Source organism: Delphinapterus leucas, chromosome 13, assembly GCF_059928025.1.
Source record: "Delphinapterus leucas isolate spDelLeu-1000000601 "Yukka" chromosome 13, BTC_Dleu_Yukka2, whole genome shotgun sequence".
Taxonomy (NCBI): domain Eukaryota; kingdom Metazoa; phylum Chordata; class Mammalia; order Artiodactyla; family Monodontidae; genus Delphinapterus; species Delphinapterus leucas.
In genome coordinates, this window is record NC_143141.1 from 73,670,996 (window position 1) to 73,687,276 (window position 16,281).

Sequence of the window (16,281 nt, forward strand, 5' to 3'; positions counted from 1 at the left end):
CCAGGGCCCCATTATTGCACTCAGAGCAGTAGGCCACAGCTACAGACATTCCTCACAACCCTCTAGACTCAGCAGGAGAGTGGAGATTCTTTCCCCCTCCACCCCCATTACCAGCATGACACAGCATTGCCTCTCAAGCTCATCCTCCGAAGCACCCCAGACACTAGGAGAGAGAGGACACAACTCCAGGGTCTGGAAGGGTACTTAGGGTCAACATAAAAATTTTATGAGGCATCCTGTTTTATCTTATAATCGATGCGAAGTTTACACTCTACTCCACAATGGTATGTTCTAACAAAACATTTCTCCCCCTCCGAGCAAAACCGATGCTCCACACCATGGCTCTGCTGGGACTTCAGTGCCTGACAGACCACCCTAGTGGGCAGTGCCGCCTTACAGGACGCTCCACTGTACGTTGGCATTTACAGCCACCTTCCATTTATATCGTAGGTAATACTCACAGCCATCCTGTGAGATGCAGGCTTCCCCATTTTAGAGATGTGAAGACCCAAAGCTCCAGGAGATGAAGCAAGTTGCCTGAGTGGGTGGCAGGCCTGACCATAAGTGCCCTCCCCATCCTCTGCCACCTCTCACCACTGAAGTCCCATTATAATCCCCCCCAACCCTTCAATGCTAAAATCCACATGTGATTTCTATGCTTTGGTACTTTACAGCTTTTCCATCCAACGTTCTAGACGTTACCTCCAGGAATGTCCTAACCCTTGTGCTCCTTCCCTCTTATTAAAAAAGTCCACACTGCCAACTCCCCTCTTCTTTTTAAAAATAAAAAGCCTGAAACAACACTGTAAGGCCCCAGTTTTTTGGACCCACCACCCCCGATCTCCATTTCCTTCTTCCTGTGACACACACCGCGGCCCAGAGGAGGTCAGGGCCCCCCGAGACTCGGAGCTGGTGGGATGGAGAGGCCTTTCTCTCCCGACGGTAAGAACCTGCTGGATTCCCACAGCCCGAGGGCTTTGCTTGTCAGAGATCCCTTCTCCAAGGATCTTTTAAGGAAGGCATTCGGTATTTGTTTCACGATTGAGCTGCCCAGGAAAGTGATCTGCCACAGAGTGAGGACCACTGGAATAAAGGGCCGCTCAGCAACCTGGGGTCCCTGCTGCCAGCCCCCTCTCTTCAGGGTGGGGTTACTGGGAGGATAACGCACAGGATGCCTCTCTCCCAGCCACAGGAAGTACCCCCAAAGATCTCAGAGACTCTTATGGTAAGTGGGCCCACAGGTTTGGAATCAGGCAAACCCAGCTTGAAATACCGGCTCCAAGAGGAAGTCACTTGACCTTCTCTGGGCCACACTTTTCTCACCTGCATCCACCTGTGCAGGCTGTTAGCAAGAGAATGAAAGCTAAGCACTATAACGCCTGGGATACCAGCATCACTCTCAACGGTAGACTCCCGGTAAACCCATCACCTTGGAGGGTTCTCCATGGTGTCTGTCGGGTTGCTGGGGGTGAGGCAGAACCCCAGACATGGTCTACAACCCAGCCGACTGCCTGGTCGTGTGGCTGCACGGCCAGAGCCCGCGGCAGGAGAGCCCTTTTGCCAAACAACTTATAACTCTGGGACTCAAGTTTGCTCATCTTTAAAATGGAAGGTGAAGAGTTCATAAAAGCTATTATCCAGGGCTGCCCTGAAATCCCCCTGTAACTTCTCCCAGGTGGGGAGGACTTCACGGTGTGAGCAAGGACGCCAGAGCAGGCGTGGGGAGGAGCGCCGTGGGCAGGGGGCATCTTCAATAAATGGGCTGTCACTCCTTCCCCAGGTTGGTCAAAACCACAGGCCTGCAGAATGGGCCCAGTTGGGCCCAAAGGCACGGAAGCCACACCGTGGACACCTTCTGCAGAGCAGGACGCCAAGGCCCGGAGTGACCAGGTACAGGGCTGGGGAGCACACACTGAGTTTGCGGCAAGGCCCTGGCTGAAACCTCCATTCCCAGACAGGGTTAGGGAGTATCTTACAAGTTTTAGAAACTGTGGTGCTTAGTTCTATTAGAATTTGCTCAGTGACCTCTCTTCTTGGGAGAACCATATTTAGCCTATGATTTAGGAGGAAACCCTAGGGCTGTTGGTTCCTGCAATTCTACTCCATGATTTAGCTCTAGTGTTGCAGGAGGGGCTGGGGAAGCCTGCTGGGGGTCGGGCACTGCACTCAGGCCTGAATGGGGCGGTGACAAAGGAGGACCTGGGTGTTGTGTCATCTTCTGTGGCAGCAGCTGCCCTGGGTGGGGGGGGGGGGCTCTGTGGGGAGGGGGCAGGGCACTTGAGGTTCACCAGCCCACGTGGCCTCAGCCTCGGGGAGAACAAGGAGCGTCCAGCTGGCAGCAGAGCAGGAGGCTCAGCTGGCATCGTTGATGGCAGTCCGAGGGCCCCCCAGCAGTCTCTCATGCTCGCCCTCCTCTGCTGGGGGCCGGCCCCTGGACAGGCGGCTCAGTAGCAGGCGGTGCAGCCCATTGTAGAGGGCTGTGCCCGTCAGGAGGATGAGGAAGCCAAGGATCTGCAGCGGGTGGAAGGCCTCCCAGCCCAGCGTCAGGCTCAGTGCCCAGATGACAATGGTACGCAGGCTGTCCAGCACCATTCGGGTGGTGGCGCTCAGTTCCTTGGTGACACTGATGCCTGCAAAGTTGAAGAAGGCGATGCTGCTGATGTTGCCCAGCAGCGCCAGCGCGATGAGTGGCTGTCGGCCCACCTGGCAGAAGGCGTCCAGCGCGTCCTCCAGCGTCCCGCGAGGGTTTCCACTGAAGGAACCGGCGGGGATGTAGTACATGGGCACCAGCAGCAGGAAGAGGATCATGAAGCCAAAGAGGCCTGCGGGAGTGGAGGGAGCACGTCACGCTCTCCGCTGGGCCCCCAGCCCCGGCAGCGTGCCCCGGCCCACCCAGCCGGGCTCCACTGACCTCCCAGCCACCCCTCCGAGTCGCCCTCGCACCAGCTCCTTCCTTCCAGCTCCTGGAGCTCATTAGGAACTACAACGGCCTACTGAATGGGCTCTGACGGCCCCATTTCCACTTTAATCCGCGTCTTCTGACCGGACCAAGAATAGGAAATACATTTTATATTGTGACCAGTGCACAGACATGTACACACACTTTCACAAAACGACAGCTACCCTTACAATGTACGATGCTCTCTGACACTTTTTAAACTCAATTCTATTCATTGACAAAAGGATTGCTGGCTGCGAGCACGACACTGCTCTCACAAGTGTGGAAAAACAGCTCTCTAACTCAGCGCTGTTGGTGTGTGACAAGGAGCTGGGCCAGAATGTAAATCAAGGCACTGCTTCACTCAGAAAGTCCTGCTAGGAAAAAAAAGTGAGTGGAAGCAATCAGTACGCTTGATGACATAGTTGATTTAGGTGGGTAACGTTCCGCCGTAAGCCCTCAGCTCACGGTGGAACAGGCACCAACAGCTCCCCGACAAGCCCGTAGGTCACACTTCGGTAGCACTGCTCTAATTCGCCCTGCTAGTTCCATAATTTTAAAGCATCATTTTGACTTACTTCCCTGCTCAAAAACCTTTGGTGGCTCTTCCCTGCCTGTCATTTAAAGTCTAAATCCACTTGCCTGATGTTCCAAGGTTCTCCAAGATATGACCCTGACATATTCAATTCCTGATCATTTCCCCTACATCAAACCTGTACCTCCTCCAAACTATTCCTCACTGGTTTCCAAACTCACATCCAGCTCCCCATGTCTCCACTCTGCCTGGAGTTCCCTCCTGTCCATTCTTGCTTCCTGAAACCTGTAGCGCAAATGCCACCTTCCCTGGGCCATGACACTCAGATATGCTTGGCAAGTGAAGCGTCACTTGAGTAAAAGCGGGCCGAGCTAAAACGCACTGCCTGCTCCTTTCTTGCTGGTCGGTTCCTCTAGAGCGGGGCTTGCGTCTCATTCATCTTCGTCCCTGCCCTCCCTTAGCTCCTGGCCGAGTGCACGGCAGCTGTCAGGGTATTTATCAACACGAACATGGTGAGGGGAGCGAGGAAGGAGGGCGGGAGGCTCGCCCTTCCCAGAGGCCCCCAGCGCCTCGCCAGGCGCCCTCACTGCATCCCCTCGATGTGCCGCCCCGCAGGGCGCACTCCACCCGGCGCCCTCCTGCCAGCCTGTGTTCACACGCACCCTCAGTGCCGACTGCCCGCAGTGGGTGCACGCTGTGCTTGTAGACAAACTTCTCCTCCAGCACCATCTGGATGGAGATGATGATCTGGGCCATGATGATCAGCAGGTCCCCTGTGGGAAAGGAGGGGCCCAGAGTGAGGCCAGGCTGAGGCAGACATCTCAGCCCACGGAAACCTAAGAGCCCCTGCAGCCCCTGACTCCGCAGGGCACTGTACAGTCCACGAGGTCCGGCCACGACAGGCCCCGCGCCTGACCTCCTGGCTCCTGAGGGGTGAGGCAGGCCACCAGGGAAGGCACTGTCAGCCCCTCTGGGCTAAGGCTCCGGAAAGTCCAGGGGTCCACCTGGGCCTGAGGGCTGCACAACTGGGGTAAGCAGGTCTTTTGAGAAGCAACAGGCTCCGAGATGGACATTTCTGGTTTAATCCTGCCATGCGTGAGCAGGGTGGCCACTTCACTGTAAAATGGGCTGCAGTGTGTCCTTTCCGGGACCGTGAGGATGAGTGATGACGAGCACAGTGCGAAGCGCTGGTTGCACGCTCGGTAAGTGCTCAGCCAACGTTCATTCCCTTCCTCTTCCGGATCCTGCAGTCTGTGTGGCTGTGAGTACGTCGCAGAACTAGCCCTCTCCTTCCTCGGACCTCCCTGCTCCTCACCCACCTCTCCCTCACGCTGCTTGTCCCCTGCTGGTCTTCCCTACACTCTTCCCATCACCTGGGAAGCAGGTGCATGTCCACATCAGCTGGTGGCCCACGTGCCCTCCCCCAGGGCTTGGCGGACAGCAGAGCTTGTAAAATGCTTTGTCGAGTGACTCTGTGCTGGGCAGCCCCGGGATGCCCACCCCGGCCACACCTGTGATCACTTCGCTGAGCTTGTGCTGACTGTCGTGCCTGCTCAGGAGGTCAGCCAGGCCCACGACCACCAGCCCTGCGATGGTTGCGAGGATACCCAGCCACTGGCTCAGTGCCAGCCTCCGTCCCAGGAAGGTCACCGAGAACAGGCCTGTGAATATGATCACTGCTCCCCGCAGCATCTGGAAGCTGGAAGCACTGGTCATGTTCAGGGCTAGGAGAGGAGAGACACATGACGTTAGCTCCTAAGGGCCCAGCCTGTCTGTTCACTGAGGTGTCCTCAGGGCTGACAGGGCTGGCACGTGGTAAGTATTCAGTAAACCTTAGTTGGGGGCGTGTGTGTAAAGGTCGGTGGGAGAGGGGCGGGGGGAGCTGAAGATGAGTTGGGGGTGGCTCTTTCCCAGCAGCTCCCTTGGGCCACAGGCTTCGCTGAGCCCTTGGCAGCCTGGCTTGGCTACTCACCCACATACATGATGCTGGTCCCGGTCATGTCGCAGAGGGCTGGGGGCAGGAAAAGAAGGGGGTTGAAGGGCTGCTGGGGATCCATGCTGGTGTCTGGGTGCCCTGCAGCTCTGCACCGGAGTAGGTAGAAGGCAGCCAGGCAGAAGCACTCCCCCAAGAACATGCCCACTGCCTGTAGGGACAGAAACAGGACTTCAGAGCTGGAAGGAAGACCACCTATAACAAGGTTTTTTTAAAATTTTATTTTGGCCGTGCTGCACAGCTTGTGGGATCTTAGTTCCCCGACCAGGGATGAAACCTGTGCCCTCGGCAGTGAAAGCCTGGAGTTCTAACCACTGGACTGCCAGGGGATTCTCTGTAACAAAATTTTTTAAACATAACCTTTCTTCACACAAGAGTTTACCTATAACCCCAACAAAAGCAGAGACAAAAGCAGAACTGCTCTGTGCGGGAGGCCAGAGCCTGCCTCCTAGGTCTACCCCTAAGCTCTTCAAACACCTCGATGGAAACTCTAAGGCCATGTAGAGCCTGATCTGAAAACCCACCAATCTAGACCGATCCCTGGTCATGTTCCAGATGGAGAAACTGAGGCCCCGAGAGGCTTGAGAACTTATATAAGGTCACAAAGCAAGTTGCTGGCAGAGCTGGACTAAACTTTAAGTCTCCTGCTTCCCAGTCTAGCAATAAGGTACCTTCCATTGATGGTGTCTGCCCTGCCCCAGTGGGGTCTGGGCTCCCCGTGGTTGGGGAGCAGGTTTTACGACAGGGCTGGATTGTTCCAAATGTGTCCTGACTTGGCCATGGTGAGGGCTGGCCTCAAGGAGTCCGGGGCATGAGCGCTCACCAGGACTTGTGCAGGCTTCCTACAGGGGACTGTGCCTTCTGCCCGCTTCCAGGGGCACCTCACACCCTGGCCTCTGTTCTGGGAGGGAGAGAGAAGCAACTGGCTCTCCTGAGAGCAAGGGAGGACTCCCCCAACCCAGGTTAGCAAACAGCATGGCCTCGTGGGGGCCCCTGACCTGAGGCCTGGGAGACGGAGATGGGCGAGGACAGGCACAGATACCTGGAGGAAGGGATGCTGGAAGCTGTGCTCCTGGCTCCCTCCGCAGCCTGGGGCCACGAAGTTGTCCGCCCACCTGCAGCAGACAGAGAGAAGGTCAAACCCTGCAGTGTGGCAGCGCGCTCTCCCACCCGGTCCTGGGGCCTGCAGAGAGCTCACACCTCCTGAAGCCAAGAGACCAGACTTAGCAGACTCGGCCCAGAGCGGGGCTCCCTCTCGAAGGGACCAGTCTCCAAGGCAAGGAGTCTTCCTCTGGGATGGCAGACAGAACGCGGGGGCCTGGAACCCTTTAGCTGAAGTTTCATGAACCTCTACCAGAAATTTAGCATTTCCTCCATTTATGAGTGTAGCATTGCAGTACCTGCGACTTTGCCACACACGGAAATCACAGCTCTTCTCATTATCACATTCGAGCCACTGCAGAGATTGTGAAGTATTATTTACACTCATAACTGCTCCAAAATTACAGTAATTAGACCCACTGCTTACTGTTTCATGTGTTAAGAAGTGCATGCACACGTGTACGTTACTATTTCACAAACTGGCTTGTTTAATGTCTTGATAACTTTATTTCAATACAATTAGCTTTTTCTGTAATCCTTGGTCTTTTATTTGCACGTTTTAAAACACTACTCTAGGCTTCACCAGACTATCAAAGGGACCACATCAAGAGTCCCTGGTCTACAAGGTCACGTGGGCCCTGGGAAATGGCCACCTGACACAGACCACCCGGCCACCTTCCCATAACCTGAAGGATCTGGAGGGTTTTCTCTAGCACTGGCTCGGAAGCCGGTGGCAGGTACATGGCGCTTGTGGAGTGGGTGCCAGCCGGCACCCCGGCAGATGGGCCTCACTGATTATGGCATGCTCCCCGCCGAGCCCAGAGTCCGTCACGGCACAGCGCTCTGGGCAGCTACCGCCAACCATTTTGCACTGACCGACATCTGTCGCTAAAACTTCTGCCTCTGAATTTCACTTTCGCTGGCCTTAGTTATGTCCCTGGGAATCTAATCTCTCTTTCATTGGAAAGCCCTTCATATATGTGGAGGCTTCCCCACCTTCGGAATCTTCTCCTGGTCAAGCAGCCCCGGCCCTCGCTAACCTTTCACTGCCCTGGCTGCTGACTTCAGGAAGCACTCTGGTGGGCCCAGGCCCAGAGCCAAGGGCACGTGATCTGGCCCAGACTGAGTCGGGCAACAGGGCGGCCCCGCCCACGTGTTGGACACCCTGGCTAGCTGACCTGGCTTGGACTGCATGCGCCACATCACGCTGCTGACGCAAGTCAACGCAGACCCAGGGCCGCTTGCAGTGGGCCACCGACCTGCCCCCGCTGCAGCAACCCCACTCGTAGGCGGTGGCGGTCCCTAAAGTGTAAGACTCGGGACTTCTTCTTAAATGTCTTTCCTTACAATGTTTGTCCAGAGCAGCTACACGGTGGTCCCCACCCCATCTGCTGGCTCCTCTGTGCACAAGCCTCAGCTCCCAGAGCGCAGGGAAGCCTTCTGCTTCCTGTGCCCCAAGCAGGGGCCACTGGTCATGCCACGCGGTGCAGGTCTGGGTTTGACAAAGATCCTGTGCAGGCGGGGCTTCTCTGTGCCTGAGTCTGAGGAGGGGAACAGGGAGTTCTTTCCCACAGCCCGGGGCAAGTGGGCAGGCAGTGGGAAGGGCGGGCTGAGCGCTGGTGGTAGCACAGACCTGGAGGGAGAGATCACGTCTACAAAGAGATCTGAACACATCCCAGGGCAAGTGAACAAAACAGGACTATGGCAAACTTATCTCAAGGTAGGAGACCCCACCCACTCCCACAGTGAGGAGGGAAGGTAGGAGGGCGTCTGGTGCTTGGGAATGGTGGAGGTCAAATGAGAGCTGATGGGCAGCTAGAAGTTCTGATATGCCTGGTTGGGAAGGCAGAGGAAATCTGGGTCAGGGGATCAGGCTGGAACCAGACCCAGTAGCAAAGGGGCAAAGATAATCCCCATCAACGACAGAAACCACCTGTTCTCTGGGGTCTCATTTCTGCCCGATCTGCTGTAGATTGCGACTCTGGGATCCCCAGGCAGGGCAGGATAGGACAGGACGTGGGATGTGGGTGTGGGACACATACCACCTGTATGGCTCACCCAGTTTGGCCTGCTCTCCAGCCAGACTCACTTTCACAGACAAAGCCCTCTGGGAGGGGCTGGGTGAGGCAGCCGAGCAAAAGAGAGAAGCGAAGGAGAGCAGAGAGGTCAAGCTTTACCAAGGGCGCAGAAACACCTGCCCTGGAGCGAATGAGCAGGTCAAAGAGAGAGTTCCCAGGGCTCCTCCAGGAGGCACAAGGGAGGTCCTGCCAAGTTCATGGTCAACCAGAAGCCTAGGGCAAGGGCTGGTATGGAAGCCCCTTCCCCATCCTGGGGCCACATCCAGAGCACAGACTGGCAGGCTCAAGACCCCCGATGTAGCAGTGGGGCCACCTCCTGAACTCCCCCTGGGCTACTGCCTGTGCACCTTACAGTCACGACAACTCATATCTGCATCACTTTCTGGTTCCATAGTCCTTGTCACTTGAGAGGCTGTGAGCTCAGCATCCAGCAACTTGCACAGCTTTCAATCCCCTGCTCCTCGCATGTTATTATACAGAAGTTCAAACATTTTTTGTTGTTGAATGAGTGGGACTTCCAGACACCGCTAGACAAATAGGCAGGTACTATAGTCCAAAGGCAATTATCCATGACCGCTAATTTGCCATCCAGTCTGAGGTGTCCCCTGCTGGGGGGACCAGCTAGGCCTGCCCTTCCCCAGGGAGGGGCACTGCACGGGGAGCAGGCTGTAGGGCTGGTGCTAAGCTTCCTCCTCTCCCCCTGCGCTGTCTGCTTCCTCCAAGGGGTGGGTCTGCCTGAACAGGCAGGGCTGGCAGGTTCCCAGCAGGGGAAATGGAATCTTTTTGTATCTGAGTGCCTGGGGCAGGTTTACACCCCAAGGGTTTGGGTGTCAGGACAGGCTGCCTGCCCTGCCCAGACTCTTGGCCAGGCAGGAGTTCAGGCCTGCAGTCACTTTGGGATAGAGTCAGGCTTCTCATCTTGGCCCTGGGAAAGGTCTGCCTCACTGTGCAGTCACAGCAGGACCCCAGGTAGCACAGGACAAGAGCCAAAAGCCAGACCTGGTTCATCTGGGGGTGAAAGCAATCACTCCCCAGTGGGATAGCACTTATCTCCTTGCAAAACGCTTCACTAACATGTGTTTATGAATGCACCACTCACTGTGTACCGACCTTGTACCAGGCCTGTGCTTCTCCCTGAGGAGCCTGAACACTTCATGTGGGCTGTGTGGTTTAGGCCTCACAACAAGGGTCCTCATTTTACTGACAGGGACTTCAGACCTTGGGGTGGAGAGAGCCGTGTTCAGGCTCACACAGTTAACAATGGGCGGATCTAGGGCCGAACCCATCTGCTTGAACTTATTTTCAGAAAAGGCAGCAGGATACACGGAAAGCCCAGACTTCTGACTCTCACAGGTTGGATGAGTTATAGATTTCTCACCTGTAAGTCGGGGATAATAATGCCAACACTGATGAATTGGCAAAAGTAATAAGACATATAAGACCTGGCATATGGCAGGGGGTCACTAAAAGTCCTTTACTGCCCCTCTTCTCCCTCTCTCTCCTCTGCTGAGCAGGAACCACTTCCCCTTGTGTTGGGTGGGTGTGGCCCCAGCTCTGCTCCAGCCTGAAAGCTTCCGGGGAGAGTATCCATCCTCTGGGACCCAGCCTGCAGGCTGACGCAGACGCAGAGGCACCTGGAGGGCCACAAAGTGCTGAAAGAGGAGAACAAACTCAGCCATCATCTCGGGAAGCTCCTTGTTTGAGAGATGAGGAAACCCAGGGACCAGACAGGGCTTGAGAGACACAGGGAAGCGCTAGTACCCAGGAGCACCACCCCCTGTTCTGTGCTCCTTCCTCAACACCGATCACCTTCTTACTCAGGATTCTTCCCACCCCCCTGGCTGAGGCGGGGAAAAGGTCAGCCCTGCAGATGGGCCCTCCATTCTCTCTGGACACTATATCCTGGGGAAAGCTGTGGTCTCTAGGGCAGGAGGCCTTGGGGACCCACATGAGGAAGTGCCCTCCACTGGCAGAGGCGGGCTCCCTTTAGAGTTCCCTGGGCCTTGGAGGGCTCCGGGTGGGCTACCCTTACTAGGGGCGAGTCACTCTGGCGTGGCCTTGCTCAGTAAGCTCAAAGCTCAGCGTCCCAAGGGGTGTGCGCGTCTGTGTGGGACCAGGAGTGGCGGTCAGAAGCTGAGGAAGTGGTTGATGCGGCCGCCTCGGGCTGATTAGCTGTGTATCCATATTCCCCACAGAATCTATGCCATTTCCGCTCTCCTCCTGGGCCTGTTAAGCCCAGTGAGTCAGCTTCTTTCTCTGGCTTGGGATCTTCAGAAGGGCCCCAGGGCTTCTCCACTCTCTGGGGTGTCATAGCAGGTGGCCCTGGCTCACGTGGTGATAAATGATGACAGCCCTCCCTCTCTTAAGTATTAGATAACTCTCCTCAGTAGATCTTACAAGGAGTCTGGGAAGAAGGTGGGGCGGGGATTATCATGCCCACTTTATAGATGAAACTGAGGCTTGGAGAGGCCCAGTGACTCATCTAATCTCATAGCTTCCAAGCCTCATGCTCTTTTCACTGCTACACTGCCCTGCTGACTTAAGGCTTTCTCCAGCTGGCCTGAACCCCTCTGAAGCAATTATCCCGTGCCCACTTTTGGAACCTATGGGTGGGGGAGGGGCAGCTGCCAAGGCAAAAGTTAGAGCTGGCGCAGGAAGGACAGGGAGAGTCCTCCCCAAAAAGAGGTCCAGTGATCGCAGGCCTCCTGCCACCTTCCTGCAGGCTCCCCGGACCCAGTGGGCCTGACTGTTGGAGAAATGACCCCCATGGCCCCTTCGTGGCTGGGTGGGCTTCACAGCCTGCAGAAGTTTAGGAGGGGATGTGAGCCTTCCTGAGTGAGCGTCTACTTGACCCTGGCTCTTTACATGCAGAACCCCAGCTGGATTCAGGAGGGTGGGGCTCCGAAACGTGCACTGGTTCAGGCAGACAGCCCCACGTGGTGCCAGAGGAAGGCAAATGTTTGGTCCCAGGAAGTGCATCAGCAGAAGCCTGGTGAGGGGGAGAAAGCAGCCACAGAAAGAAGGGAGGGACCTTCTGCCCACACCCAGGGACAGGGCTACAGGGCCAGCCTGATCGGTGACTTTCCCTCCGGGGGGTAGGTAATCCCCAGCCCCAGCCCAGCCCAGCCTGGCCAGGCTGGCTCCCTGCAGCACACCCAATCCTGCTGAGTGGGCAGTGACCTCCTGCAGCGGACAGCTGACCTGTGATCCCAGCACAGGAGCAGCACGTGCTCACGCCCACTTCCTCATCCACTGTCTTCAGTCCGCCCAAGCAGCCGGGGAGGGAAACATTATGCTCATTTTACAGGCCAAGAAACTGCAAGAGGCTACTAGAGACTCTAACCCTGAACCCTGAGTGATCTCTGGGATGGAGGCTTCAGATGCTTGTCACCCAGTCCCAGAGGGAAGGCACCCCGATGGCAGGGAGAGGAGATGCCACTTATAGGATTACAACTTCCATGGGCACATGCTTGTCTGTTCTTGCCTGCAGAGATATAAGAGGAAACCCCCAAGGAAGAGGGAGTTTTGGGTACTGTAGCTGTAGAAGACCAGCACTGGACCAAAATCCTGAGACCTAGGTTCTAGACACCAACCAGCTGGGTCACATACACACGAAACTTTTCTTGGGACCTTGACTGTAAACTGTGGGGATGAGAATGGATAATTTCTATGTTTCTAACAACTTTAAATGCCCCTAAGGATGACTAGAGAAGTCCCCAGCCTCATCCATAGTGGAGGTTAAGAGCATGGATTCTAGAGCCAGACTACTTAGGCTCAAATATAAACTTTGCCACTTAATAGCTGAGTTGAACTTGGGTAAGCAAGCCCCTCTTTCCAGAACCTCAGTTTCCTTATCCAGGGACAAGGAATTTATCTACCTCATAGGGTGGTTATGAGAATTCATTAACTTAACTCATGAAGGCAGCCAGGGCAGGACGTGGCACGTGGAGCTCTCTGTGTATTAACTGGTTAGCACTTGCTGTGGTCGCATTCTCGTCTGTCTGTCCCTGCCAGAAGCTTCAGGTCAGAGTGTGATTTCAAATCAGTAATCTCTATCAGGATGTACACAGCTGCTCTCCCACGTTCTTCCTCTGAGAGCGTCCTTCTCACAGTCTGGTCTTAGAACACTGTTTAGGGTCCAATACTGGGGCCCATCACAGGTAGGGAGGCTCCTAAGAGGCCCCACATCAGGCCACAGGGCAGGGGACAGGACCAAAGGTTGGGATCACACCTGGGAACCTCTTTCTGGCCTCTCAGGCAGCCTCCAAGGGCAAGGCGTCCTGGGGCTGAGGATTCCCTGGCTTCTTACCTGACCGGTCTGGAGCTTTTTCTGGAAGGAGCTGAGTCAGCACAGTTTACCTCAGTAGGTAACTCAGCTCTCCTTGTGGACAGCGGCCCTGGCAGGCCACAGCCACCCTATAAGCACCAGACTGAGGCCTTGGCTTGTGGGACGGATGGACAGATGACTTGCTCTGCTGCAGTCAGATCCTGAGATGGGAGCCCTCAGGCTGAGTTTCCTTTATAGCTAAGGGCTCAGCAAAAGGAGTACCCTTCAGGAGGCCTCAGGGCCCAGGAGCCCAGCACAAGACACAGACACAGCCGGCCAGAGCCCAACCAGAGAGACAGGTGGGCCTTACCCAGAGGTCCACCTCCTGTGGAGAAGGGAGGACACTGTGATTGCCAAGCGTGTACACATCTGTCTCCTCTGCTGCAGTTTCTAAGCATCTCAAAGCCTGGGACCTTCTCTCGGTCACTTCTGTCTCCTTCCCTAGGTCTAGGCAGTGCCTCACACACTGTAAGGACCTTATATATGCCTGATGAATCGAACAGGGTACTTCTCTCCCAGACCTCCCTTCTGGGGCATTTCTCACGTCACTGATGGAGTAGGCTGGGAAGAAACACCCTCAAAAACGAATAAGATACAACTATCCCCACCACCCTCAGGGGGCCTGGAGTGCAGCCCAGAGGGTGACTGGGGTGACTCCCCTTTGCTCTGGAGCCTGGCAGGGCTCAGGTGGAAGGGAGGTCTGACTGGGAGAGGGTCACTGTCTACTGTCCTCCACGTGCACCACACCCTCTTACATCAGAGCTGAACTGCCCCCCTGCCCACCCTGCCTGGGTTAATGCCACTTCTGTTCCCCCAGGCAGAAGCCCAGGAGTGATTATTGGATCCTGTGGGTCAGGCCCTGTGGCTTCACTCTGCACCTGGTCTCTCCCACCTGACCCTTCCCTTCCCACCTCACTGCCACGTCCCAGTTCCCCTTATCTGCTATGCAGCAGCCTTGGCGTGGTCTTCCCTGCAGCCAACTGCTTTGCACCTTGACCACCAGGTTCATCGTATCACTTTTAACATGTCACTCCCCATCTCAAAAGCCCCTCTTTGATTATGGGATAAAATCCAGCCTGGGCATTTGGTGCTAGTTACAATCCACCTGGATCTGGCCTTGCTGTTCCTGCCTCGATGTCCCCACCACATGTAGAAATCCTACCAAAGCTTCGAGGCCCAGCTGTAACCCTTCCTCCAAGAGGGCCCCATGGTGCACCCCCTTCTCTGTCATCGCAGCCCTCCACGCTCACTGGTCACTCGGTCCGCATGACGTTTATGGTAGCCCTCCCTGGCCCACAGCTCCTGGAGGGCGGGGCCCCCGATGCCAGCTTGGAAGGGGCAGGGAAGAGAAACTCCCTCCCGTTTAAAGATGAGGAAACTGAGGCGCTGAGTTAGAAAGTGACTCGCTGGGATCAAGCACACAGCGAATCAAAGCAGGGGCTCGGATCCTCCAGCCGGGGACACGGCCCTGCCCCGCATTTCCCTGGGCCTCGTACCCCTTGGGTGGTCCATAAACCGCATGAACGGATCAGAGCAACTGAGCTGGCTGGTGAAGTCAGGAAAGGAGAGCCGCGAAGGGAGGGCGCGGAGTCCCCTCCCCTCCCGGCCAGGCCCGGACTCACTTTGCCGAGAGCGTGTTGATGGAGCCGGTGACGAGCATGAGCCCGGTCAGGAACAGCTGGTACTTGGTCCAGGCCATGGCGGCGGATGCTGGGAGCGCGAAACAGGAGCGCGACCTCCGCGCTCGCTGGAGGTAGTAGCCCCCAACCTGGTCACCCCGGGGTCTGGGGGCGAGTGCTTCCGGGCCGGGAGTCACATGACCTGAAAGATCCCGCCCCGTGCCTGCTCACTCCGCCCCCAGGGAGGGCGCGGGAGGCGGGGGTGCCGCGCGTCTGCGCTCTCCAGAGCCGGAGCTGGGGGCGCTGGTCCTCACAGAGTGACGGTGTCAAGTCACGGGCCCAGGTCTCCCCACCTGCAAAAGGGGCTGATGGGACGAGGAAGTGAGAATGCATCGTGGATATTAGAGCGTTCTGTAAACCCTTTAGAGAGATTGAGCTGAACAATGTCAGAGGCAAACCACGAAGTAGAAACGTCCAGCGTGGGAATCTCCTCTCTACTGGATACCCAGGGAACTCCCAGGAGGCCTGAGACGTGTCCCTAGAGATCCCAACCCGCGGTGTTGCTCACATCTTACAGAAAAGTGGCGTAGGAATCTAGTTCCTGCTCCTTGGGAGATTGTTTTATAGCAAAAGAAACTAAATTAAGAAAAGCCGGGCTTCCCTGGTGGTGCAGTGGTTAAGAATCCGCCCGCCAATGCAGGAGACACGGGTTCGAGCCCTGGTCCGGGAAGATCCCACATGCCACGGAGCAACTAAGCTTGTGCACCACAACTACTGAGCCTGCGCTCTAGAGCCTGCGAGCCACAACTACTGAGCCAGTGTGCCACAACTACTGAAGCCCACGTGGCTAGAGCCCATGCTCTGCAACAAGAGAAGCCACTACAGTGAGAAGCCTGTGCACCACAACAAAGAGTAGCCCCTGCTCGCCGCATCCAGAGGAAAGCCCGCGTGCAGCAACGAAGACACAACACAGCCAAAAATAAAATAAATAAAATTAAAAAAAAAAAAAAAAGCCAAGTGATTTGCTTGTGATCAACGCTGGTGAGTGACGGAGTGGGGGTTTGCTTGCACATTCTTCAGTCTCCGCCAAATCCGTGCCTTCCGCTCAGCGCCTCCACCAATCTCACCCCATTGCTCCTTTCTGCATTCGCCAGATGCTGCTCAGAGGAAGGCAGGAAGACCTCAGCTTATGCGCAGAGGCTTCCAGCTTTTAAAATCCTGCTCCTAGTTTTCAGCTCCCAGCTGCCCTCTGTCCTCATCTCCAGGCCTGTGTCTGCACGCCATGCCATGCGCGGTCACACCACAGGCTGGAGCACAAGGCCTTCAAGGATCTGCTTCAGACCCAGTGAGCACATTTCCCCGTTATTGCAGATCTTGCTGCTGGAGGTGCAGGGGGTAGGGCCTGCCTGCCACCTCCTCCTGCTTGCCCTAAGACTGCCTTGACCTTATGAAAATGACCAGTGTTGAATCACAAAAACTCTCAAGGGGCTGGACCAGGAAGACCTGACAGAGAAGGTGTAGAAGGGAGGTTCTGGACAAAAGTAAGATAGAAGGGGAAGGGCTATCCCAGAAGAGGCAATGGCAGTGCGATGGCACCGAGGTATGAGTGGGTGTGGAGTGCGTCTGGGAGCCGCAGACCATCCGGGAACTTTCCTACACTGTAGTCTATTCTTTTCAGTCAGTGGGGGAG

General features: G+C 56.0%; 1 protein-coding gene across 3 annotated transcripts; it reads right to left on the reverse strand.

The window, feature by feature from the left end:
• Positions 1–204: 204 nt before the first annotated feature.
• Positions 205–14,782, reverse strand: SLC35F6 (solute carrier family 35 member F6). Of its 3 annotated transcripts, none has more exons than XM_022574257.3 (6): positions 14,595–14,782; positions 6,509–6,581; positions 5,446–5,617; positions 4,985–5,197; positions 4,136–4,246; positions 205–2,822 (listed from the first exon to the last, which is right to left on the reverse strand). In XM_022574257.3, the coding sequence occupies exons 1-6, from the start codon at positions 14,669–14,671 to the stop codon at positions 2,353–2,355; spliced, it is 1,116 nt and encodes a 371-aa protein (XP_022429965.2). In that variant the 5' UTR covers positions 14,672–14,782; the 3' UTR covers positions 205–2,352. The 3 variants fall into 3 exon arrangements, with proteins under 3 accessions (XP_022429965.2, XP_089779505.1, XP_030618848.2); XM_089923379.1 differs by lacking the exon at positions 14,595–14,782 and adding an exon at positions 14,469–14,588; XM_030762988.2 differs by lacking the exon at positions 4,985–5,197.
• Between the last annotated feature and the right edge of the window lie 1,499 nt (positions 14,783–16,281).